General features: G+C 42.7%; 1 protein-coding gene across 2 annotated transcripts in view; it reads right to left on the bottom strand.

The window, feature by feature from the left end:
• Positions 1-26,804, bottom strand: part of FLT1 (fms related receptor tyrosine kinase 1) — a 156,212-nt gene that overhangs the window by 29,809 nt on the left and 99,599 nt on the right. Inside the window, exons 14-17 of one of the 2 annotated variants that reach the window (XM_050937138.1) lie at positions 21,549-21,695; positions 18,982-19,113; positions 13,413-13,519; positions 2,407-2,542 (exon numbers count right to left, since the gene is read on the bottom strand). In XM_050937138.1, coding sequence (XP_050793095.1) covers positions 2,407-2,542; positions 13,413-13,519; positions 18,982-19,113; positions 21,549-21,695 — 522 coding nt within the window. Of the gene's footprint in view, positions 1-2,406; positions 2,543-13,412; positions 13,520-18,981; positions 19,114-21,548; positions 21,696-23,838; positions 26,734-26,804 lie in introns of those variants that run through there. The other variant, XM_050937139.1, reaches the window with a different exon arrangement.

Here is a 26,804-nt window from a genome sequence, read left to right as displayed (position 1 = left end):
TCCTAAATTATGGTTTATCACCACCATTGGTAAGGTCATAAGATACAAAATTATATCAATGTTAAAGGTACAGGGCTCTAAACACAGCCATTTGCCTTAATGCATTAGAGTTTTACAATCTAATTTAGGGGCTAGCATTTCATTTCATTTCCATTCATTTAAATTGGGAGGATGTCCCCTGAATTCAGTGGAGTTAGTATGGATTGGATTCTGTAACACCTGTCGCCTCAGGGGGTGAGGAGGAAGTCCTCCTACAGCTTTGTATGGCTGTTACATCAATAGTATGGACTAATGGATGAGGAACATAAGGCATCTGAAATATAAACAGAGAGAGTCTCCTCACACTGGTTAGAATAACTATGTAGCGTGAAGACAAATAGCTAGAAAGGGAAGACACACACATCTGATATTGGGAGAAACTATACAAGAACTATTCAATTTTATGAGTTTATTCCCTTGCAGAGCTGCCAGGGTCATTGAAAGGTTGGGCTAACTGCCATGTAAATGGAACCTGTACATGTGCTAACCTAACATACCTTGCTGACCCAACTTTTCAGAATGTGGTTCTCATTCATTGTCAACATTTTTTGTTTACACCAGTTCTTTCAATTTTAACTAATTCCCTGTTCTCTTTACTTTTCACAGCTCACCTCCAAACCTCTATAAAAAACCAAAACCAAACCCATTTCAGACAAGTTTTCCTTGGAATTTCAGAGAACTTTAGCTAAGTCTATTTCTACTTGATTCTTTCCATGTAGTTTATGCACGTTGAACTCTTGATGCAATAAGACTTTTTCACAGACGAGGAGACTCGCAACAAGATTTTATGCTTCAATATTCACAAAATAATGTACAGGTGTTATAAATTACCATTCAGATATTTTGGCTGTACTTTTTCAAATACTGCTCACCCTGCACCCTGGATAGCAGACAAATTAAGTGAGATCTGAATTGTGTGCTAGTGCAACACACCGGTGCATGTGTGGCTGGGTATGCACAGATCTTCCTCTGTGCCAAAGCCACAAAGTGTGAGTTTGTAACAGCCCCCAGCTAGAGATCCATGAGTCTTTAGCTCAAGCTGTAGCAACTCATGCTTTTCGTTCTGGAGATCCCTGATTCAGTCCACAGTGTGTCAGCCACTGTCACCTTAGCACCTTGGACTGGCTAAAGTCTAATTTGTGACTGAAAGGACATGTGGCCATGTTGCCATAGCTGAGATTGGTGCTGATGCTGGAGTTGGAGGCCCCTTAATATAAATGAGAACTGCCAGCAGGGTATTCTCAACTTTGCAATTTGCACCTTCCCAGGGTCTGCCAGAGCTCAGACTCCTTCAGCTTAAAGGAGTACTTCAAAACCCATTTTTTTTCACTCAGGCTTTTGAAGACTGGATGGCTAGGAAATGGAAGGTTCTATGGACATTTATTTAGGCATGGCCAGTCCTTTCTGTTATCTCCTATTGTGCATTTTAATGTACAGGATAGGTGCTCCGTACATAGGAGAGACACCAATAGGTCTTTTTATAAATGTGAAGAAAAGAAGTAAAGAAGAGCGGGTTAGAGGAAAACTCAAACAGGACAAAATGGGCTCATTTCTGCCCTCATTTGCACAGGCAGTTGCCCCTTGGTAAGTGAGAATTGAATTAGGCTATGGGAAAGATGGATGCCTAAGGTTAGGATCCTGGGTCCATAGTTAGGCTCCTAAATAACAATACCTAAGTCTTGTATAGCGTTTTCATCAGTAGATGAATAAATACGATAAATAAATATGAGATGGGACTGTGGGAGGGTCCCAGAGCTCGGGCTGCAGCCTGAGCCCGAACATGTACACAACTAAACAGCCCGTTAGCCTGAGCCATGCAAGCCTGAGTCAGCTGGCATGGGCCAGGCACGGGTGTCTAACTGCAGTGTAGACATACTCTTAGGCATTGCTGGAATACTTATAAATAACAGTACTACTAATAAACCTCTCATTAACTTCAGGAGGGACTACTGGGTGCTCAGCACCTTTGCAATTGGCCACTTATTTAGATGCTTCAGAATGGACTCAGGAACCTAATCTTAGGCTCCCAGGTTTGAAAATCTTGGCCTGTGTTTTTATTTTATGTTCTACAATATCTCAGTTTCTATGAAATACAAAACAGCCCTATGTGCACTACAGACAAAATGACTGAACGTACTCCACAGCTGGAGTCTAATCATATGGAAAGCCAGGTAATAGCAATTTTAGATCTTGATAATAATTCACCTGAAGAACAATAACAGCTCACTAACAATCAAGTGTAGAGTTGCCCTGCAGATCTTCAATACATGGTCAGCTGCCTGTCTGTAGTCTCTAATTACAAACACATCTAGTTTGATAAACACAAAGGCAATGTGCTGTGTGTTAATACCGTAACAAGGATATTACCTAGTTTCAGCCTTTCCCTTGCAAACTCCCACTTGCTGGCATCGAATGGAAGACGTTCACATTGTTCATCTAAGGGACCTTCATCAGGATCCATTATGATTGACAGGTAATTGGTCTTTATTTCAGATGAAGAAGGCTAGGAAATCAAGAACATTTCAAAGTCACCACCAGATGGACAACAGTAGTGGGCAGCAGCTTCTGGTTTTGGTCAAGGTTTGCAAGTTGATTAGATCTGATAGAGGCACATAAAGCACCTCCCCCCATAAGGATGTATGTTTCACACTCCAATATAAAATTGGTTAAAAATTCTGTTATTTAATGTGACATTTTTATACCAGCCCTTCCTCCTTCTTTTTCTCATATATGATGCTGTCAATTTCTCCAATTAAATCCATATGAATTCTTATGCAAATAATTGCCATGGGATATAGACTCTGTACTTTAAAGAAGTAAGAAGTATTTTCAGAAACTGACTAAACACCATTGCTGAAAATAGCTTTTGCTGAAGGATTGTACAAAAAAAACCCACCCCAAGACCAAAACCAGCCCCCGACAACCCCTCTGCCACCCGCATTCCTCTCCACCCCCACTGGTACATGCAACAGATGGAGTTCAACTGTCAGTGTATTTTTTCTTTTGTGAATTCAACAAAGAAATGTCAGATGTGGTTTGAGCTGTGCAAGACTTAGACTTAGTTTTACTGAACTGTACATTACAGTTTTTAAATACTCAGAAATTCGGGGTTGTCATTTCTGATAACTCTATTGGAATTATTGGGCTTCTAAGGGGATTAATAAACCCCCAGATTCAGAAAGATTACTTCACGTCTTAATGAGATTTTGGACCAGAAAAGCATCCTCCCCAAAACAAACAAAGTGCTGCCTTCCTATGAGAAATGTAAGGAATCACATTCCTTCCAAAGGTTTATAGCTGTACACCAGTTTACATTTTGAAACTTATTTTCTTCTGTGAGCATGCAGAGTTACCGATAAACTCAGCTAGATTTCTGCATAGTCATAGGAAGCACTTGTATTTGTGTGGCAAAGGAAAAATCTCAGCCTGTATAAAGTCTAGTTTCATGGCTATGGGCTGGAAGTTGTGCAAGCTTCATGGAAAGGAGCATCAGGGCGATTTCCATCAAGCCATGCCAAAACAGCAATAGGCTATTGTCCCCTACATCTTACACTCACATCCACATACTTCCAATTCATACTCAAGCTGCTCTGCAGCTTGCCGGTTGCAGCTCGCCCCCTCCATTGCCAGGAATTGTCCTCCTTCCTGAAAACGTTTTCACTACATTGCTTAAAAGGGAAAATGCACACACGGTAAGTAGGAAGAACTCAGGGAGAGAAGCATGTTGAAAATTATGGGTAACTTCCTGACTCTTGTTTCAGCTGCCTTGCCTTGCCCAAAGCACCCAGTAAGCTTCCCTAAAAGGACAACTGAGGATCCCTCCAAAGTAGCGGAATCCTTGAGTGGCACAAAGTCTACAATATTTGCTTCTGACCTGCTGCTGCTTTCTACAGAGAGGGTGTGCCTGGGCACCAATGGGGAAGGGCCAGAGCACATGGTGCACCAGCTGATCTTCATTGCACTTCTCCAGCTGGCACAACTTAGAAACAGCTCTTAGACTGTCACATCACTCCAGCCTGGTCCACACTACACTGTTAAACCGATTTTAACAGTGTTAAATCGATTTAACGCTGCACCCGTCCACACTACACTGCTCTTTATATTGATTTAAAGGGCTCTTTAAATCGATTTCTGTACTCCTACAAAACGAGAGTAACTCTAAAATCGATATTACTATATCGATTTAGGGTTAGTGTGGATGCAAATCGACGTTATTGGCCTCATTCTTTTACAGTAGCTACCCACAATGCACTGCTCCAGAAATCGACGCTAGCCTCAGACCACGGACGCACACCACCGAATTAATGTGCTTAGTGTGGATGCACACAATCGACTTTATAATATCTGTTTTATAAAATCGGTTTTAGCTAATTCGAATTTATCCTGTAGTGTAGACGTACCCTCCCAGGATCAGAGGAGCAGATAAATGGCATAGAGCTGCCTTCTCTCTCCTTGGCTGCACTGAGCCCCAAATCCTGGGCACTGCTGGAGATTCATCCCTATATTTGTAGTAAAAGTGGAAGTAAAAGTGTGACACAGAGCAAATACATGTCGGGGTGCACGTGCATGTGTGTGCGCATGACTTTCAGAAGACGCTCTGTTCCTCTGGCAGCATGAAATCGTTTTTGATGTGGTAGCTGCTGTGGCTGCCACATTTCTGCCTGAACCCTAAATATGAAGTTGTAGCTTAGAGCTAATTTTTATATTCCAGCCATAAATCTTTAAGACTAGGGATTTATAACAGAAACTTAGAGAGAGCCTTAAATAGAGAATCCTGAATGGAAACCTTTGGATGGGAAGAGGCCTTTACTATGTTACCTAGAAGTTGGCCTCCCTTGTTTTGTGGTATGTGAGTGTCCAGTCCAGTAGCAAACCCAAACTTTCCTGCAGCTCCTTTTTCCCTGGTTTAATTGCTCCTACAGTTAAGGCTTAACCATTTCCCAACTATTGTCTAGTGCCATTACTAGTTATTCTGTCCTTAATGACATGGGGGAATAATTGGTCCTTATCCCCTTTATAAGATCTCTTTATCTATTTGTAGCCCGTTATATTTCCGTTCTAGCCTCACTCTCCTTTTTGCTAGACTTAAACGTGCCGGGTTCTCTTTATTTCTCTGTGTGTATGTGTCTGTGTACGCATGCGTGCACATATGTACTGCAGGGGTGGAAAGAGAGGGAGAATACACATTGAAATACAGTGAACGAAACAATGGTTTTAAAGGTCTGGCCCTGCATCCTCACAAAATCAGTGGCAGTGTTCAGTGTCCAGAACAAAATGCAGCACTGGGCCTTAAATTGCCTCAGGGCAGGACTACACTTAATAGACCGCATCGGTGCAGCTGCACTGCTGTAGCACTTAAGTGAAGATGCTGCTAGGCCAATGGGAGAGCTTCTCCCACCAGTGTAGTTATTCCACTTCCCTGAAAGCGGCAGCTGTGTTGATGGGAGAAGCTCTCCTGCAGACATAGCGCTGCTTACACCAGCGGTTAGGGCGGTAGAACTACGACACTCAGGTGTGTGGCTTTTTCACACCCCTAAGCGATGTCGTTATACTGATATACGTCCGTAGTACAGACCTGTCCTAAGATCACATTTTTTAAGGCATGGGCTGAAGAGTACTCCTGAGGGCATTCTGCACCAAAAAATTAAAAATGCTGCACATAATATTTTAAAATTCTGCAAATTTTATTTGTCAAAATAATGCTACATAATTACGCCAGTTTCAATTATCTTGGTAATTTATTTCAAAATACCTGTCAGCAGGTATGTCTGTAACAATACAGACACACACACAAATTCCCCCGGGAGTAGAAAGTTAAAGAAACCTCTACGACAATCCAGTTCCTGTTTCTCTGCCCCCTTTCCTCCTTCCCCACCAGAGCCCAGCCGGGGGGCCAGATACCCAAAACCCCTCCCACACCAGATTCCAGCCGTGGTACCTCCCCCAGCCAATACACACAAGCCGTCTCCCTCCTGAGCCCAGCCACGGCCCCCCCTTGCCCAGATACTCACACCCGCTCCTCCCTGGAGCCCAGCCACAGGGCTCTCCAGCCAGATACCTGCACCTCCTCCCCCCAGAGCCCAGCTGTGGACCCCCCCTTGCCCAGACACCTGCACACCCTCCCCCACAAAGTCCAGGAATCCAGAGGGAAAAACAGTCTGATGCTTGGTCCCAGGCTTGCACAGAGTTTCCTGCATGCCACCTTCTCCTTCCCTCAGGGCATGCTGGGAACTGCAGAGCCAGGAACCCTCTAGCTCCCTCCTCCTCCCCCCAGCAGTGTCTTCTGTGTGCCAGCTGGGGTCTGCTGAGTCCAGTGGCCCCTAGTGGTAGCCAGCAGCACTACAACCCATTTCTGTGGGGGAAAGGAAATTCTGCATACACCTTAATTTCTGCAAAATTCTGCATTGCGCAGTGGTGCAGAATTCCCCCAGGAGTAGAAGAGGTGACATCTTGTAGTCAGACCTTGAATTGATTTGCCTGAACTTGCTCAGACATAAAGACTGTAGGCCTGAGGAATCTACACTTAAAATTTAGGTTGACATAGCTACATTGTTCAAGGGTGAAAATGCCACACACCCTAGTGATGTTGTATAGAATCTAGGAGACACTTTAGGATATTATCACAGAATCATAGACTTTAAGGTCAGAAGGGACCATTATAATCATCTAGTTTGACCTCCTGCACAACGCAGGCCACAGACTCTCACCCACCCACTCCTGTATCAAACCCCTAACCTATGTCTGAACTATTGAAGTCCTCAAATCGTGGTTTAAAGACTTCAAGGTGAAGAGACTCCTCCAGCCAGTGTCCAGTGCCCCACACTGCAAAGGAAGGAGAACCCCCACCAGGGCCTCTGCCAATCTGCCCTGGAGGAAAATTCCTTCCCGACCCCAAATATGGCAATCAGTTAAACCCTGAGCATATGGGCAAGACTCACCAGCCAGACATCCAGGAATGCATTTTCTGTAGTAACTTAGATCCCACCCCATCTAACATCCCATCACAGTCCATTGGGCATATTTACTGCTAATAGTCAAAGATCAGTTAATTGCCAAAATTAGGCTATTTCATCATACCATCCCCACCAGAAACTTATCAAGCTTAGTCTTGAAGCCAGATATGTCTTTTGCCCCCACTGCTCCCCTTGGAAGGCTGTTCCAGAACTTCACCACTCTGATGGTTAGAAACCTTTGTCTAATTTCAAGTCTAAACTTCCTAATGGCCAGTTTATAGCCATCTGTTCTTGTGTCCACATTGGTACTGAGTTTAAATAATTCCTCTCCCTCCCTGGTATTTATCCCTCTGATATATTTATAGAGAGCAATCGTATCTCCCCTCAGCCTTCTTTTGGTTAGGCTAAACAAGCCAGGCTCTTTAAGTCTCCTTTCATAAGACAGGCTTTCCTTCCTCGGATCATCCTAGTAGCCCTTCTCTGTCCTTTTCCAGTTTGAATTCATTCTTCTTAAATATGGGAGACCAGAACTGCCCACATTATTCCAGACGTATAACAGTATTAACACCTCCTTATCTCTACTGGAAATACCTTGCCTGATGCATCCCAAGACCACATTAGCTTATTTCACAGCCATATCACATTGGCGGCTCATAGTCCTCCCATGATCAACCAATACTCTGAGATCCTCCTCCTCCTCTTCTGTGACTTCCAACTGGTGCATCCCCAGTTTATAACAAAAATTCTTGTTATTAATCCCTAAATGCATGACCTTGCATTTTTCACTATTAAATTTCATCCTATTACTATTACTCCAGTTTACAAGGTCATCCAGATCTTCTTGTAATCTTCCTGTATGATATCCCAGTCCTTCTCTTTATTGGTAATACTTCCCAGCTTTGTGTCATCTGCAAACTTTATTAGCACATTCCCACTTTTTGTGCCAAGGTCCATAATAAAAAGATTAAATAAGATTGATCCCAAAACCGATTCCTGAGGAACTCCACTAGTAACCTCCTTCCAGCCTGACAGTTCACCTTTCAGTATGACTTATTGTAGTCTCCCCTTTAACCAGTTACTTATCCACCTTTCAATTTTCATACTGATCCCAATTTAGCTAATCCAATTTAGCTAATGATTTCCCATGTGGAACTATATCAAATGCCTTCCTGAAACTGAGGTAAATTAGATCCACTGCGTTTCCTTTGTCTAAAAGATCTGTTACCGTCTCAAAGAAGGAGATCAGGTTGGTTTGGCACGATCTACCTTTTGTAAAACTATTTTGTCCCAATTACATTGACCTGAATGTCCTTAACTACTTTCACCTTCAACATTTTTTCCAAGACCTTGCATACTACAGATGTCAAACTAACAGGCCTGTAGTTACCCGGATCACTTGTTTTCCCTTTCTTAGAAATAGGAACTATGTTAGCAATTCTCCAGTCATACAATACAACTCTCCAGTCATACAATACAGATTCATTAAAAATTCTTGCTAATGGGCTTGCAATTTCATGTACCAGTTCCTTTAATATTCTTGGATGAAGATTATCTGGGCCCCCCAATTTAGTCCCATTAAACTCATAGAATACTAGAATATCAGGGTTGGAAGGGACCAATTCCCAACTAAATCATCCCAGCCAGGATTTTGTCAAGCCTGACCTTAAAAACTGTTTGAGTTTGGCTTCTACATCAGATGTGGTAATATCTACTTCCATATCCTCATTCCATTTGTCATCCTACCATTATCCCTAAGCTCCTCATTAGCCTCATTAAAGACTGAGGCAACGTATTTGTTTAGATATTTGGCCATGCCTAGATTATCCTTAATCTCCACTCCATCTTCAGTGTTTAGAGGTCCCACTTCTTCTTTCTTTGTTTTCTTTGTATTTAGATGGCTATAGAACCTTTTACTGTTGGTTTTGATTCCCTTTGCAAGGTCCAACTTTACATGGCTTTTGGCCTTTCTCGCTTTATCCTTACATGTTCTGACCTCAATAAGGTAGCTTTCCTTGCTAATCCCTCCCATCTTCCACTCCTTGTAGGCCTTCTGCTTTTTCTTAAACATCTCTCTGAGACGCTTGCTCATCCAGCTGGGTCTACAACACCTGCCTATGAATTTTTTCCCCTTTCTGATAGTTTCTGCAACTTTGACTTGAAGTAATTGCAGGCCTCCTCCACCTTTAGATCCACAAGTTCTTCAGTCCAATCTACTTCCCTAACTAATTTCCTTAATTTTTGTAAGTTAGCCCTTTTGAAATAAAAACCCTAGTCACAGATCTATTTTTGTTTATCCTTCCATCTAGTTTGAACTGAATTAGCTCATGATCGCTTGAACCAAGGTTGTCCCCTACAACCATTTCTTTTATGAGGTCCTCACTACTCACCAAAACCAAATCTAAAATGGCATCCCCTCTTGTTGGTTCTTCAACTACTTGGTGAAAGAATCCATCAGCTATCGCATCCAGGAAAATCTGAGCCCTATTATTATTATTAGCACTTGTCCTCCAGTCTATATCTGGGAAGTTAAAGTTTCCCATGATCACACAATTCCCATTAGTATTTACTTCATTAAAAACATTAAAGAGGTCTCTATCCATATCCAAATCAGGTCCCGGCGGTCTGTAGCACACCCTGATCACTATCCCTGGGGAGGATCTAATATCTTTCTTCCCCAATGTGACTTTTTCCCAGTCAGACTCTGTCTTATCCATTCTATCACTTCTTATTTCTTTACAGTTAACCTCATCATTGACATACAATGCTACTCCACCACCTTTGCCTTTATTTCTGTCTTTCCTAAACAGCACATACCCTTCAATACCTGTACTCCAGTCATGACTACTATTTCACCATGTTTCTGTTATCCCTATAATATCTGGTTTCACTTCCTGCACCAGTAACTCTAGTTCTTCCATTTTGTTACCTAAGCTCCTCGCATTGGTGTACAAACATGTTAATTTTTGCTGTTTGGCTTTGCTCACAGTCTTTCCCCGTTAGGCACAGACATTCTACTGCTAGTATCACCTATTAGACTGGTATCTACACTACGCTTCCTTCTTATGTCCATTCTCCTACCCACGGCTGTATCCTTTCTTACTTCGTTTCTTCCATCTCAATGTTAAAATCTGGCATGGAGATTACCTGGACATCTCCCAGCTATCTCCCCCAAATTCCTAGTTTAAAGCTCTCTTAATCACCTGTGCCAGCCTCCATCCTAGAAGTCTTATTTCCCTCCCTACTCAGGTGAAGTCCATCCCGAGAGAACAGTCCTCCATCCATGAATGCCTCCCAATGGCCATACATCCCAAAGCCCTCCTTATAGCACCACTGCCTGAGCCATCTGTTGATTGCCATAATCTTGTCACACCTTTGTTGCTCTTCTCTAGGAACAGGCAGAATCCCACTGAAGATCACTGACATGCATCCAACGAAGTGGGTATTCACCCATGAAAACTCATGCTCCAAAACGTCTGTTAGTCTATAAGGTGCCACAGGATTCTTTGCTGCTTTTACAGATCCAGACTAACACGGCTACCCTCTGATACTTGACACTGAAGATCACCTGAGCCTCGATTTCCTTAAGTGTCTTCCCCAGCCTGGAATAGTCTCCCTTGATACGTTCCAGTGAGAATCTAGCCGTATCATTTATTCCCACATGAAGGACAATCAGTGGATTCTTTCCTGCTCCCATTAGGATCCTCTTCAGCCTCAGGTCCACATCCCATATCTTTGCACCCGGCAGACAGCACATCCTTCTGTTCTCTGGATCAGCTCTGGTTACAGGCCTGTCTATTCTTCTCAGTAAGGAGTCCCCAATCATGTAGACCTGCCTTTTCCTGGTGATGGTGCGATTCTCTGGTCTAACCCGTTCCCTCTGGCTGCAAGTCCTCTTGATTCCTATTCTCCCTTGCAATACTCTGCAACCCATTCCATATCCTCCTGGGGCTCATATTTGGTGTTGTTATCTCCATTGACTCTTCCCCTCTTCCTATAGGACTAGCTGCTCTTCTCTTCTTCCTTGCCCTCTCACCTTCAGCAACCACCTGCTGTGCCCCCTCTTCATTTTCCAACTCCGCAAACCTGTTCCTGAGTTCTATTGCTCCTTCACTAGCCCGTCTTTTCCTTTGCCTGGTTCTCTTAGTCACATGCTTCCACCGTCCACTTTCCTCACCCAGCAGTCTCCCCTCAGAGTTCCATCTGCAAGTCTGAGCTTTTCCCTTCAGCCTCCTCATGTCTTTGCTCCATCATCTGCTTGAACACCCTTCTAAACTCAACCAGCGTTTCCACCTGCGTCTCCAATCCTCGGATCTTTTCTTCCATCACCTGTATCAGGTGGCACTTCATGCAGACGAAACTCTTTTCAGGTACCACCTCCAGGATCATGTACATGCTGCAGCTTCCAGCTCCAGTCATCTTAATTGTGTCTTCCACTGCTTGGGTCACTACCACTGCTGCCTCTGTATCTGTCATAGCTTTCCCCTCTAAATCCTGTTAGTCCGGGAAACACAAACCAAACCAAAACACCACCACCCATGGAAAAACAACCCCCCAACGAGCACCAAAACTCTGCAAGAACACCTCACACTCCATTCACTAGCCTGTCTGTTCCTCCGCCTGCCTCTATTAGTCTTCCCCTTGCAAACTCCCACTCAAACTCCCCTGTTTACAGCTGTTTGCTGGCTACTGTGTCGCTGCAGCTGTCTGTGAATACCAATGTTGTAAAATTGCAGTGAGTTGTGCCAGATATGCCATGTAAGGTATCTGCAAAAACCGTTATAATTTGCCAAGTCTGATAATCTTGTTTATATGTGTCTATCACCTTTGTATTATGAGTTATAGCTATGTAGGACATATCTGTATTTCTAAACTTGTGCTGTGTCTCTGGGTGACACTCTCAGACACAACGGCATCAGCACTGAGCCAGCTTGATGGCCCACCAAGGGCCATCAACTATACAATGAATCCATTGAAAGGAACCAGGAACTACACCAGGGGTCTCAAACTCAAATGACCACAAGGGCCACATGAGGTCTAGTGCATTGGCCCAAGGGCTGCATCACTGACACCGCCATCTTCACTGCCCCTGACCCTGCCCCCCACTCCACCCCTTCCATGAGGCCCCACCCCTGCCCCGCCTCTTCCCACCCCTTCCCTGCCCCTTTCCATCCCCTTCCCCAAAGTCCCCACCCCAATGCTGCCCCTTCCCTGTCACCAGGGCGTGTGGGAGGGGTGCAGCGCGTGGCAGGGGCTTAGGGCAGGGAGTTGAGGTGCAGGAAGTGTGTAGAGTGCAGCAGGGGGCTCAGGGCAGGGAGTTGATGTGTGGGGTGCAAGAGGGGTGAGGGGTGCATCGGGGGTTGGTGTGCAGGGTGCAGCAGGTGGCTGAGTGCAGGAGGAGTGCGGGGCGTGGCAGGGGGCTCAGGGCAGGGCTTAATAACTCCTCCCTCCACGAGAGGCAGTAGCTATGTCCCGCTGACATAGTGCTGTCTACATCAGTGCTTAGGTCAGTATAACTTACGTCGCTCAAGGGTGTGGATTATTCACACCCCAGAGCACCATAAATTATACTGAAACAACCTGTAGTGCAGACAAGGCTTTTGGACACAGTTATATTGGTATAAACGTGCTTTATACCAGTGTAGCTACTCCTCTGAGGGAAGAGGAATAAGTTACACCACTAAAAGGCACCTTTTATCCTGGTATTACTGCATCCAAGGTAGAGGTTGTACTGGTACAGCTATTTCAGTAAAAAAAACCCACACCCCTAAGTAACATAGTTACACCAGTGCAAAGACCAGGCCTTACCAGACCCTGTTTTTCTATTTAACCTGAAGTGTCAACTTTCACAGGCACTTAGGCCCAGATCCTCAGAGGTGTCTACACCAGCACTTTTATTGCCCAAACTTTTGACAGTCAGGGGGGTGAAAAAACCACCTCCCTGACTGACATAAGTTTCACCGACAGACGTGCTGGCGTGGACAATGCTATGTCAGCAGGAGACACTCTCCTGCCAGCATAGCTACCATTGCTCATTAGGGATGGTTTAATTATGCCAGCAGGAGAGAGCTCTCCTGCCGGCATAGAGCGGCTACATGAAAGACCTTAAAGCAGCAGAGCTGCAGGTAGGTAGTGTAGACATAGCCTCACTCCGGCTGAAATCAGTGGGACTTGTGTGTGTAAACATCGTTGAGGCTCTAGGCCTGAGCAGCTGATTCACTCCTGCTTTGCACCTTCTGTAGTGATTTACAGTTCAAAGTGATTAGCATTTTGCACCCACTTTGCACCTAGTGTAGAGGACCTGGTGAATTAATGCAATGTTCATGAATCTAATTTGCAGGAGGAACGTTTTCTAACCAGAGCAAATGCCAGTGAGAAAAGTGGAGCAGCGGGGAAGCTTAGTAATTATTCAACTGTTCTTACCCTTTTTAGCTTGCGTATAAAGAGTGTTAATAGGAGCCAGAAGAGCGTAGCAGCCACACAGGTACATGTCAGAGTTATTAGCTCCAGGTTTGATCTCTCTGATGTTCCTGGGGAAATGAAGCAACAAACATTTTATAGAACTACACTCAGAACAGCAGACTTTGATTTCCCTTGGCATTTTAAATGTATATGAAGAACATATCAGTAACAACCAGCTTCTTTCCAGGGATGTTAATGGCGCTCAGAACCTAGAAAAATCCCCCCCTGGACAAACCAACTGCAATACACACGCTGAAATTAAACTCTAGACACCCTTGCTGGAGAGCTTGCTAGCGCAAAGCTCAGTTCTTTTTGGGGGTTGAGGAGATACTGTAGGACAGGCAGCAAAATGCTAAGAGGTGGCTCACATGCCTGTGACATTAGAGATGTGACGATGGAGTACCTTTTTTTTCAAGAAACTGGTTGCTGTGCTCTCTGTTCCCACTGCAGGGAGGAAAGCTTAGCAGCATTGCCCCCGCTATGACCAGCCTCAGTCCTTAGTGGTTCCTGTACAGCCTCTTGTGTGACTCCCTCTGACATCAGTGGTGTGGGGTCAGATCCCACATGTGCCTTCCCAAGCAGCACCCCCTCTATACCATGTGATGGCTGGCAGGGTCACACCCTTAGGGTAGGTCTGCACTGTGGTTAGACACCCATAGCTGGCCCTTGCCAACTGACACCGGCTCTTAGGGCTCAGGCCGTGGGACTGTTTCATTGCTGTCTAGACTTCTGGGCTTGGGCTGAAGTCCGGCCTCTAGGACTCCTGGGAGTGGGAGGGCCCCAGAGCTCAGGCTCCATGCTGAGCCTGGAAGTCTATACTGCAATGAAACAGCCCGACAGCCTGAATCAGCTGGCATGGGCCAGCCAGTTTTTATTTGCAGTGTAGACATACCCGTAGTGAGCCCAGGAAGAGTTGATCAAAATCAATGCAGAAATTACAAATGAGAACAATGGGAGCAGGAAGAAAATATTAAAAATACTAAATCTGGAAAATATTCAGTCTCCTGATGGTGCTTAAAAAATATCCAGAATAAAATTTAATTTCATACTGTTCCTTTGGGTCTCATAAAATGTCTTCAAAGCAGAATGTTTTACAAATGCTGTGATCATGTCACAATGATACACTCTCTTATTGGTAGCAAATGCAGAAACCCATCCCTTATTGTGATTCTCTCACAATTCAGACTCAAGTGCACAGCTTTCAGATGGAGAGAGAGGGGACACGGCACAGCGGTTCTGAACATGATTTCACCATTTTTAGTTGGCCACACTTGCAGCAGTTTCGAAATTTGGCCCCATTCCTGACAGTTGAAAGAAGGAGTGATGTCTCACTGGTGGGCTGATGGGGTAACCAAGGGGTATGTGGTGCCTAGTTTTAAACAAGTCTGCAGAGCTTTGTTCAGTGTTTGAATTGTTTTCTGCAGCGGTGACAAGTCTGCCATGCAGGAATTGTGAAGGTGATAAGCAGATTCCAGCTCATGTCCAATATTTAAGAGACTCCTCAGGCATGTCCCTATTGGAGCTATGAGAGTAAGTTCTGGCAAAATAAAAAATATGAATACAACTACAAATTGAGATTCAAGGCATTTATTTTTCCAAACCCTGGGATGTGATTAATGTCTCTCAGGTGTGAGTACTTAAAAAAAACAACTCAATTTCAAATATAATGCAAATGATGTTTTCCTTTATAATGTTGTTATGATAAATGTGCTTTGAGTTGCAGACTAATTGTCCTCTAACATAATACAGGACCTTCTCCAGACTGTGTATTTACACATCCATATTCTTGTTTATCCTGTGAACGTGACTTAGTGCTTGTACAGGTTACAAGGAATAGTTTCTAACATTTATTCAGCAGCAACTGGAGGGGAAAGAGTGTCTGTCACCATTCCTTAACACAGAAATCATGTCACCCACAAGCTGAAGTGGAACGCAGCAGCTTTTTCACCACTACAGTATGCTATGCAATTGTTAAGAAGTTAAGTCAAGAAGGATAGTGAAGCCATTTGAAACTGCAAGGACAATTTAGGTCAGCAGAACATCATTATCTAAGCTGGGATTCGGCTCAACTAGCAGATTTAAAAATCCTACTCTTGTGAAGTCACAGCCTCTGTAGTGAACGTAGGTAGTTAGGACGTCAGTTTCACTTCTCATCCTGACTATTTTATCTCTCGTCTGCAAGGCAGCAGATCCATGAGTGCAGTATGGTGAATGCCACTCTGTGTCACTGGTTCAGCACTGAACCAGAAACACCAATACCATTTCCAGCAGCTCCCAAGGTTTTTCCATACAAGCACTGATCTGATCTAGCCCTGCTTAGCTTAGACAGTCTGAGACAACAGCCCAAGGCAGCATGGAAGCAGACTAATGACTGCCCTCCATAGACTGAGAGAGACTATTTATTTCATAGCCACACAAACAAAATATTAGAGTCTAAGTTTTATAATCATGGGCTAGTTACACCTCACATTAAAGTTAGGGGAAACACTCCCATTGACTTCAGTGAGTGTTGGATTGGGCCCCTATGCACAAGCAACTATAACGTGTTTGTCAATATAAAAAATGTACAAGTAAGTAGCAAACTATTGTCATGAGTTCAGACCAGCTGAATAAACGCTAGCACAATTAATAGTTCCTTTGTCATATCTCTGAGAGTCATATACAGCTGTCCAGAGGCAGCTTTAAACCAAGATACATTATTGTTTATTTATTTGGGTGGAAACCTGAATTTAACTGGGTAGAAATTGTAAAACTAGTTCCTTCTTTTACACCTATGCCCCTTCTTACATCATCCTACTCTTTCATATACTAGTTACTGAATTGAGAAACCCCCCTCTGCAGTGTGCATAATACGTGCAGAGCCGAACTTCAATGAGAGGGCTTTATTAAACGGTTCTCCAACTGGAGGTCTGAACAGTGTGACAAGTGGCTGAACTAACCCCTACGTGCAAGCTGCAATAAGTAGCTTGCACTCACTCCTTCCACAGCAAACTTCCACAGAAAACCTTCTGCATCATTTAAAAGGGTCTTTTTGTCCATGAGTAGGTGCCTCACTCTGATTTGCTATTTGTATTCATTCTATTATTTCGCATTCAGTTCTTAAGCTGAAGGTGATTTGATGGCTTATGGTGACATTTTTATGGCTACATCTCTTCCACAGACCGTCCCACACATGTGGCTTCCAAACTAAACAAGGATTGTGATTATTTAAAGAACCCTCTTGGATTCTGCAGTCCATTCTTCCCTTTCTGATACAAAAATAACACATTGTATTATCTGTAAGTATAAGAACTCTTTTTCAAAGGAACTAAAAAGAGCAGACAGTTTCCTTCCTGGTTATTCTGCAAACCACTTTTCCAGCCTGTTAAACCCTGGACACGAGGCACTTGCCCGGCTTTCTTTCATATGCTCTACTGTACTTGGTGAGCTACTGTATGCAAATAAAAAATGTCAGTATTTTCTGTAACACCAGCAGAATTTGTACACTGTGCATTTTTTAGAATGCAGTAAAAACTAGAGATGAGCCCAGATCTCAAACCTCCAGAGCCAAAGTCTGATGAGTGGCTACAATTCCATGTCCCTCGGAAGAGGGACAGTTGTTCAGGGGATGATGAGGTGCTTGGTGATGATGACAGGGATCACTCTTCATTTGACCATTGTCCCCTTGCTGAGACCACAGAGATTTCATGAGGGTAAGTAGGGCCGGCACTTCCATTTAGGCAACCTAGGCAATCATCTAGGGCGCCAGGATTATTGGGGGGTGGCATTTTGCTGGGAGTGCGGCAGGCAGCTCCGGTAGACTTGCCGCAGGCGTTCCTGCGGATGGTCTGCTGGTCCCGCGGCTCCGGTGGACCTCCCGCAGGGATGCCTGCGGCAGCTCCACAGGAGGCATGGGACCAGTGGACCCTCCACAGGAACGCCTGCAGCAGGTCCACCGGAGCCGCAGGAGCAGCGCGCAGGGCGGTGAAATGGCCGTGCGCCTAGGGCGCCAAAAACACTGGCGCCGGTCCTGAGGGTAGGAGAGACAGGGTGGGGATGCGTTCTCCCTAAGCATGTTCTTTTGGGGGAGCTGATTAAATGATTTGTCTCTCTTTCCTTTGCCAGACATTAGTGCTGGGGCATCTTTAGCTCACTGGCCCCCACTTTGGCTAAAGCTTTTTATCAGAACCATCAGAAAGCTCTCTTTATCATCCATGAAGGACACTTATCCAGACAGGAATCCACTATCCTCCCTTTCTCCCCTGCATCAGGCAACAAGGAGACACTGATCCCCAGAAACTAGCCCACAAAATGTTATCAGTAAATAAAAAAATACCTTGTATTGATTATTGAATGAACTGTAACATTACATTGTCCAGACAAATTAGCTAATCTGCCGGGTGTGTTAAATTACGAGCACTCTAAGATGAATCATTTTTTTAGAATGCCCACACAAATTTAAAATGACTCCCCAAAACATAGCTGGCCACAAGTCCTTTATCTATTGCATGGAACCCTGCTCATATATATACATTGATACCTCTGACTTTTTACAGTGATGAACTGACCAATGTGCCAAGGAAGCCAAAGAACTTGCAACTAGAACATGTCAATCCTGATTTCTTTATCACATTGTATGTGTTGTAGCAGTACCCAAACAAACAGGAATGGGATTCTATTGTACTTCAAGCTGTACAAACACACAGGGAGACAGTTTTTGCCTGGAGGAGCTATTCATATTTTGCCTAATTAAAATGTCTCATATGAAGAGAGATTGAAAAGCTTGGGACTGTTGAATTGAGAAAAGAGGTTGTGTCAAAAGTGCACACAATAATTAATGGTATGGGAGACATTCAATGAAGTTTAAAAATGACAAGTTTAAATCTGATCAAATAAAATACTTGTTCATGCAATGCACAATTAGCCTCTGGAACTCATTGCCACAAGGCACCATCGAGGCCAAGAGAATTTAAAAAAAAAGACTGGACATTCACATGAATAGCATGAGTAGCCTGAGTATGAGTAACAATAACAACGCCTAGCTCCTATAGTAAATACCTCTGAAAGATGTATTTGTGTTTACTGGAAAACTCTTCTGGTTGGACATAGCAGCCCACTTTATATTAAAACCAAGAAAAGGAAAATATCAAAAATGTCTCTTTCCGGCTTATAGGAGCCTGAAATGAGAAAATGAATGGGTTGGGTTTTTTATTACACTAAATTTATACTTTTCTTCTTCCCTGACCCTGTCTTTGTTGTATTGAAGCAATTCTTCGTTTGAGGTCAGTATAAACGCATTCTGAGTTAGCATTTCCCATTGGCTTCTTTTCCAACCAGGTGCAGTTCCCCCTGCTAAGACTTCCTTGAAACTGCTGTAGTCAGAAATCACACATGATCAACAAGCCACTTACCTGCCTTCCTAGTCAGAGCAAGAACTCCACTTATAAGCTGCTTAGAGAAAATAAGAGGGGAAAAGAGGAAAAGTAGATCAAATAGAGAACAAGAATTTGGAGCAATTTTTATCTTGTTCCCATCTAATGCAATGCTTTACCTTGTACTGTGACATAAGCTGCACTCTCCACAGATCCTTTTAGGTTGGTGGCTATACATCGGTAAAGTCCTTCATCCTCTTCTTTGACTCTTTCAATAAACAGCATTTTGCTTCCTGATGCTAAAATTATTCCTGTGGAGTGAAAGATCTTTAAATGAGTGGAACGTGGAGTATAAACAAAGACAACTCTTTCTATAAAACAATCTTCTTCTGATTATTAGGGATGAGCCAGACATTACTTAACGCCCTAGGAGGTGGGTGGCTCCTTAATTTTGCGTGTTGGTTTCAGAGTTACAAAGTGTTCACAGGTTCTGAGGCTCTGGCGGAAACTCATAGACTCATAGACTTTAAGGTCAGAAGGGACCATTATGATCATCTAGTCTGACCTCCTGCACAATGCAGGCCACAGAATCTCACCCATCCACTTCAATAACAAACCCCTAACCTACATCTGAGTTATTGAAGTCCTCAAATTGTGGTTTGAAGACCTCAAGCTGCAGAGAATCCTCCAGCAAGTGACCCGTGCCCCATGCTGCAGCGGAAGGTGAAAAACCTCCAAGGCCTCTGCCAATCTGCCCTGGAGGAAAATTCCTTCCCGACCCCAAATATGGTGATCAGTTAAACCCTGAGCATGTGGACAAGACTCACCAGCCAGCACCCAGGAAAGAATTCTCTGTAGTAACACAGATCCCACCCCATCTAACATCCCATCACAGTCCATTGGGCATATTTACTGCTAATAGTCAAAGATCAGTTAATTGCCAAAATTAGGCTATTTCATCATACCATCCCCGCCAGAAACTTATCAAGCTTAGTCTTAAAGCCAGATATGTCTTTTGCCCCCACTACTCCCCTTGGAAGGCTGTTCCAGAACTTCACTCCTCTAATGTTTAGAAACCTTCGTCTAATTTCAAGTCTAAACTTCCTAATGTCCAGTTTATATCTATTTGTTCTTGTGTTCACATTGGTACTAAGCTTAAATAATTCCTCTTCTTCCCTGATATTTATCCCTCTGATATATTTATAAAGAGCAATCATATCCCTCCTCAACCTTCTTTTGGTTAGGCTAAACAAGCCAAGCTCTTTGAGTCTCCTTTCATAAGACAGGTTTTCCATTCCTTGGATCATCCTAGTAGCCCGTCTCTGAACCTGTTCCAGTTTGAATTCATCACTGGTGTTTATATAGCACTTACGTTAGTAGGAAGGCTCCTTCTATGGCAATGGTCTTGAAAGTGCTTTATTTCTGGGTGTAATGCTTAGTACTGGGCTTAGACCTCGATCCGGGCAAACACTTTTTTGTGTTTAATTTTAAACACACAGGTAGTAGTTCCACTGAAGTCAATGGGAGTATTCACGTTGGTCCTGTTGTAACCAATGTGCTCAGTACTGAGTGTTTGCAGGATTGGGTCCTATATCTGGTTTGGTGTCTTATTCCTGCAAGAGCATCCTGTGGTCTGGGGATTATTATTGGTAAATATTCTAAGCTTTTTCCAGTTGCTTACGTTCCTTACAAAATAATTAGAGATGGCCAAAGCTAGAAGCTTGAACACAAACCTCCTTGGATTTTGCTACAAGGCATTGGGGATTGGATTCCAATTCCTGTAGTCAAACTTTGGTTACAGATCAAGTGTAAAACCAATAGAGGCCTATTTTCCAGTTCTGGTTAGGATATGGCTGAAATCTCATTACATTTCCCCCATCCAAGATTCCCATCAAATGGGGCTGAAGTCTCCCAGAATGATTTGCATGATTTTGGTGCCATTTTAGCTGAACATTTAGCCCAACTAAGCCTTGAAGCCAACGCAATGTTAATCCAGGGCTAAACTGCCCCCGTCCCCAGCTCTTTTCGAGCTATGGCAAGAAAAGCAAATCCAAATCCAACACAGTAACAGCTCCCGGGTTTCTCATGATAGGATGCAATGCTACACGAGGAATGGACCCCGCTATTACAGGCAGATGAATTCCAGTTCTGCTCTGGTATCCCAATACCAGACCTGTCCAGTGGTTAGGGTGCTAGCCTTGGGAGACCCATGCACAAATTCTTGCTCTCCCATGGATTTCCTGTGTGACTGTGGGAAAAAGTAACTTAGGCACAGAGAGGCTAAGTTCTCCCACTTGTAAAAGGGGGGAGGGGAAAGTCCTGCCCAACCTCACAGGAGTGTTGTCAGGATGAACATATTAAAGACTGTGAAGTGCTCGGATACTATGGTAACAGGGGGACATAAGTATCTAAGGCTATGTCTACACTGGTAATTGAACAACAAAACTTTTGTCTTTCAGAGGTGATTTAAAAAAAAAACAAAACCCCTGAAAGACACAAGTTTTGCTGGCGACATGTGCCAGTGTGAACAGTGTGTCCTGCCAACAACGCAAATGCTGCTCGTTGGAGGTGGACGTTTTCTGTCGGCAGGCGAGCTGACAAACAGCGGCTACACTGCATGACTTTTAGCAGCACAGCTGTGGCAACACAGACCTGTCGCCAAAAGCAGTGTGGTGTAGACATAGCAGAAGAGATACAGAGCAGATATAAGAGAGTGAGGAGGGGAAAGCATGTTTGCAGCTCTCACCTGGTTCTTGCTGTATTTCTTCGTGGTTTTTAAACCAGGATATGTGGGGCTCGGGGATGCCTTGAGCCTGACATTCTAAAGTAGCGGAATTGCTGGTGTTCACAATCTGATCACTGAGGTTGCGCAGGAGAGATGGTGCTTCCTGAGCTACAAAATAAAACGAGAGTTCAACGATTACATTCCTATAATCATGTGCGTAGATGTTTAAAATAATCTCTTGCATGGTCATTAATGAGCTTTTAAAATGTCAGCTCTTTCTGGAGACATTCTACCAAATTCCAGGCTTACACTCTCCCTACTTACTATCCCTGTTTGAAAAGAATATTTAGTGTGGCTTAGTGACGCCTTTTCCTTTTGAGATAATTTCCTTTCATCAGTTGTAACTGGTTATAATACAGATCCTAATGGAAATGATCCAACAACAGATGCTTTGTTAAGACAAGCGTTCTGCATTCATTCTCTTACAAGCTAAAGTATCGACTCTTTGTGATCTCTGGATTTTACATATTTTCAGAAGAAATGAACTATGAAAGGCAAGACTTTAAATAGATTCTAAGGGATCTGGTCCTTAGGTTAGAACACCCCAGAATTAGCGATAGCTTTATACAGTTAGATGTTGCATATACACTAGTCTGTGCATGAATACCATTTACATAGTTTACTCACTGGAAAGATCAACTTTACTGTGAGCCCTGTTCAGTAAACAATCATACTTCAAAACCAGAGTGTGAGCACTGAATCATTGAGTTGTATCCTCCCCCTCCCCAAGTCTTCATATATCTTTGGCATTTGTGTTTAGCTGAACTCTAGGAATCTCAACAAAACCACATGACAGCTAGCCAAACATAAATAGTCCTTGCATTTGTGAGAAATGTGTCTGTTTTCCCCAGGCAACATCCTTTCCCATAATGCAAGTGTCTAAAACACTGATTCCAGAGGCAGAAGTACAGGTTCCAGGGTCAGTGCTAAATAACAGCATATAATTCCTATTTTACATCAGCCACTTTTACAGATTAAAGTTCATTCAAATGTATGAAATAAAATGGAGTTCACTGACTTTCTAGCTAGTGTTTTGGAAGTACACCTCAGCGTGTTCTGATTCTGTCCAGCATGCACATCCACCAACCAAGGATAAGAATCCCTCAAAAAAAGTTCAACAAGCACAATATTAAATCATCCCTGGGCACCCAAAGCAAGCAGACAATCCTGATATTGTTTTCCTCCCCATCTCCAAACCAATCAATTTCCCCCTTCCTTCTTGCACAAAGTTGAAAGCTGTTATGACCAAGATCAGGAGGATAGCCCCAGAGCTGATGGTGATTATACAGCAACAACTTTTCTACCACATTTGCAACTTCTTATATTATCCCTTTGGTACTTTGGTCCTGTAGAGTGAAGTGCATTCCTGCACAGTCCTGCACTGCATTGCAGATTTCCTTGAATTCCCAGTTCCTGCAGGAACTGGTTGATGCTGTAATTTTTCTCTGTAAGGAAACTTCCAAGATTAGGGTTCACTTTTTCACAGCAACATATATCTATATGCTAAGATCAAGTACAGCATCAGTTTAATGTCTGACACATCTTTTGTTGGGAGCATTATATGTTAATCTTTCAGAAGGGCGGACTTCATGATCCAACAGGTCTTTCCATCTCCACTATAATCTGACTATCTGACATAATTAAAAACTCTCCAATACATTTCACACTAGTTCTTAGTCCATTTATATAATGTGTATAAACTCAAAAGCACTGAAAGCTTTTCAGAATTTCTGAAATGAATGACCTCTGCTAGACGTTTATCCCCTGAAATCAATTCCAACATATCTATGAAACATCTGTGTCTGACTTTTTGTCTATGTCCAAGCTGGAATGTACATTCCTTGGGGCAATGACCATTATCTTATATGTTTATAGTGTAACAAATAGTCTGTTCTTATCAACAAACAACAATTCCAGTGAGTGAAGTTCAGATGTACATTCTTCATCAAATCTATATGCATTCGTATTAACATCAACAATGATTTCTCCCCATCGAACAAGATTGCCCTCTTTTCAGCTATGGATCCTGGACATTTACATTGTGGTTCCATTTTAGCAAAATAAGCTGTCCATGAAGATGTATTGTTTGAAAATATGTTCACACACAGATTTAAGTCACTTGGTCCAACTTTTGTATTTATAAATAATCCCCACAGAACAACACAACCAACCCATCCAAAATGAGATGTGACAGGATGACAGAACAAAGGCAAATCACACATTCTGTTAAGTTATTTCTGATTAATTTTAATTTTTTTATATCCATACACTAAAGACGGGTTTTCATAGTGAGCAAAACTTTCTTGCTTAAAACTTTGAGCCAGTTACTATTCACATATTTTAAAGAATTTCTTTGCCATAGTTGGCGGGTTTTCAAGGACGTGGTTAAAACAAGAGGTTTCTCTCTCCCAGACCACCTGCTTCTCTGTTTGAAGCTGGAGTGAAGCCATAGGATGGGATTTTCTAAAGCACTCAGTGTTGGCCTAACTGTGCTCCCGTTGAAGTCAGGTAACACTCCTATTGTCTTCAGTAGGAGCAGAGTGAAGTCACTGCTCAGCGCTTTTGAAAAATCTCACCCCTAAAGCTGAATGTCGCACATTAGCATCATAGCCATCATGTCTCTCTGTGAGGTCATAAACATGGGCTGATGGACCAGTTTTGCCCTCAGTTACACCCGGGGAACCTCACTGTATGCAGAATTTGGCCCAGTGGAGTTACATGGGGGTGTCACTGAGGGCAGAGCATGGCCCTATTACTTCAGAGTACAGTGACTCCAAGTGACACTGTTGCTGTGAGAATGCAAAAGCTCTATCACAAAATCAATCCTTAGCAATAGGGAAAACATGGAAAGTTGTTAGCACTTTTTGTATAACTTTTCATTTCACATACTTTTACCTTAGTACGCTTAATGTTCCTTTTTTTTAAAACCAGTTTGAAAATATAAATACATAGTTGCATTTTAACACTTGTTTTTTAAAAAAGAATATAAATTTAAATTACATAATTACTCTCTCCAAGTAATATGCTACTCAGAGGGAGTTAGAGAAACAGCCAGAAATTGACATGATTCTTCAGTTTAATCTGATGAGATCAGCACTGACAATAACTGTATCTCATCATCAAATGCAGAACCCTTTTCCTCACACAGTTTCACTGAGGTTCTTCCACACCTTCCAACACTGGCAGCTCTGCCCGGGCACTAACATAGCATTGTACAGCATCATTAGCCTTGGCCAACACCATACTAGGAAGTGGCTATCAAGATGTCCCTTAGGGCAATGTGATATACATCATCACTTAACATTTCCACACATGGACAGTTTCTAATCACGATATCAGTTTGTGACCCAGGCTCATATCATCTGGTTGCTGCCAGCAACTGACTGCTACAAGCTACCACACTCTGGCTTCCAATTCCATTAAAAATGCATAAAGTCCTGTCACTGCAGTCCACCGGGCCACCAAATGTTTTCTCAAGCACAGTCCCATAAAGAGGGAGCCCTGCATTGTCACAACAAAACAAGCTTGCCCCATTTTAAAAGCAATTACCATTATCATTTCACTTGCTTTTTAAGCATATTTTTTTTTAAAAAAAAGAGCAAAAGAGACCCAAATTCCTTTGCAAGAACACATTGTTTCTGGGAACCATCATGCTAATAATGAACAAAAGAGCTACTGTACACAAGAAGGCTGTAGGTGACATTTCAAGATCTAAACGATTATTCTTTTCTTTACTCTGACAACTTCCAGGTTACTAATTGTTTTCTAAGCATTTTAGGCTCCATGAAGCTGGCATGATGGGGAAATGCTATTGTTTACCCTTTCACACTTGACAAAAGCAATTCCCACGTGAAAGACCAGTTTGGCCGTGGGACACAGTCCCAATACCTAAAGGAGGAAACAGTCTGGTGAGTTCCCAAGACCAAGGAGTTGTCATGTTGTCACCCTCTATTTTAGAAGCACAGCCACTTTGTTCCGTTTGCGGTGGCTATTTTGGTCACTCTGGCTTGTTTTGTTATGGCTTATGTAAATCCTATATAAATGATAAGTCATAAATGAAACCAAAATTATAAAAGCTACATAGTGTAAAAAAATAAAATTATTAGATCTATTAAAAATAGTAACTTCTTCCTTATACTGGATTTATAATACACAGAAACAACTCGTAGTGAAATCATGTAAAAAGGAAATGCTTAAAAGGAAGTTTAGATTACCCTTAATTCCCCTTCAGTAGTTTGGCCATTTCTTAATCCCCATAATAAATCCTATTGTCATCTGCATACCAAAAGGAAGGGATTTTTTAATGGCCTTAATTTTAAATTTAAATTTGGAAGAATGTATTCAGCATTTCACTGTGATGGCTTTAGCCTTGTCAATGGAATGAGTGTAGCACTTCTACTTTAATGAGATAATTATAACATTACAAGGTCTTTTATCCTCATGCCAGCCACAGAACTCTTGCTGATGTCCACAGGTCTTTTTTGGTAGTGCAATAATTAACTTTAAAACTGACCAATGCAGCAATGGGAAATCAACCTGGATTTATTTGGAGAAACAGGGTTCATCTCTGTCAGTTTTAAAAAATGATAAGATAGGTCTGTGCATTATATTAATATTTTTATTTCTTTCCTGCATCCACAGGGCCTTCCTCGAGAAGATAGTTCATAAGATTAATGTACTCAGCATAGAAAATTATTTCAAATAAATAAGCATTAGAACTTGCTCAGCAGGTAATATTTATAAATCCACCAAAATCCGATTGAAATAAAAACGTATAGTCCAGTCAATCTCAATCCTCATTCCACACTTCAAAATTAACTTATTAAATGTCCATTGTTGACCAAAACCAGCAGTTTATAAAGTTAATCAGTTTATGCAGCTTTGACTTTCGAAGAGGCCGATACCAAAGTGGAAGATAAAACTGGTCCAAAGTTTTCATTATCACTCAGTAGGAGGCAGCAACGGACACAACAACACAACATACACAATGCAGTACAGGGGATCTTCCAAACCCCAACTTCCACCAGCTTTGCGAAAGCAGAACACACCCGTCTGAACTGAACTGGTTATGTTTTTGTTTCGCTACTCCTCCTACGTCCATACCCATTTTTGGAGGTGCACCACCTCAGAGCCTGAAAGGTAGCAACTGTAATAAAAAATCAAGATGATATGAGACAACTGTGACTTTTTAATGAGTCCTTTAATGTTTTACATTGT

Source organism: Gopherus flavomarginatus, chromosome 1 (genome assembly GCF_025201925.1).
Source record: "Gopherus flavomarginatus isolate rGopFla2 chromosome 1, rGopFla2.mat.asm, whole genome shotgun sequence".
Taxonomy (NCBI): domain Eukaryota; kingdom Metazoa; phylum Chordata; order Testudines; family Testudinidae; genus Gopherus; species Gopherus flavomarginatus.
This window is presented reverse-complemented; position numbering and strand designations above follow the sequence as displayed.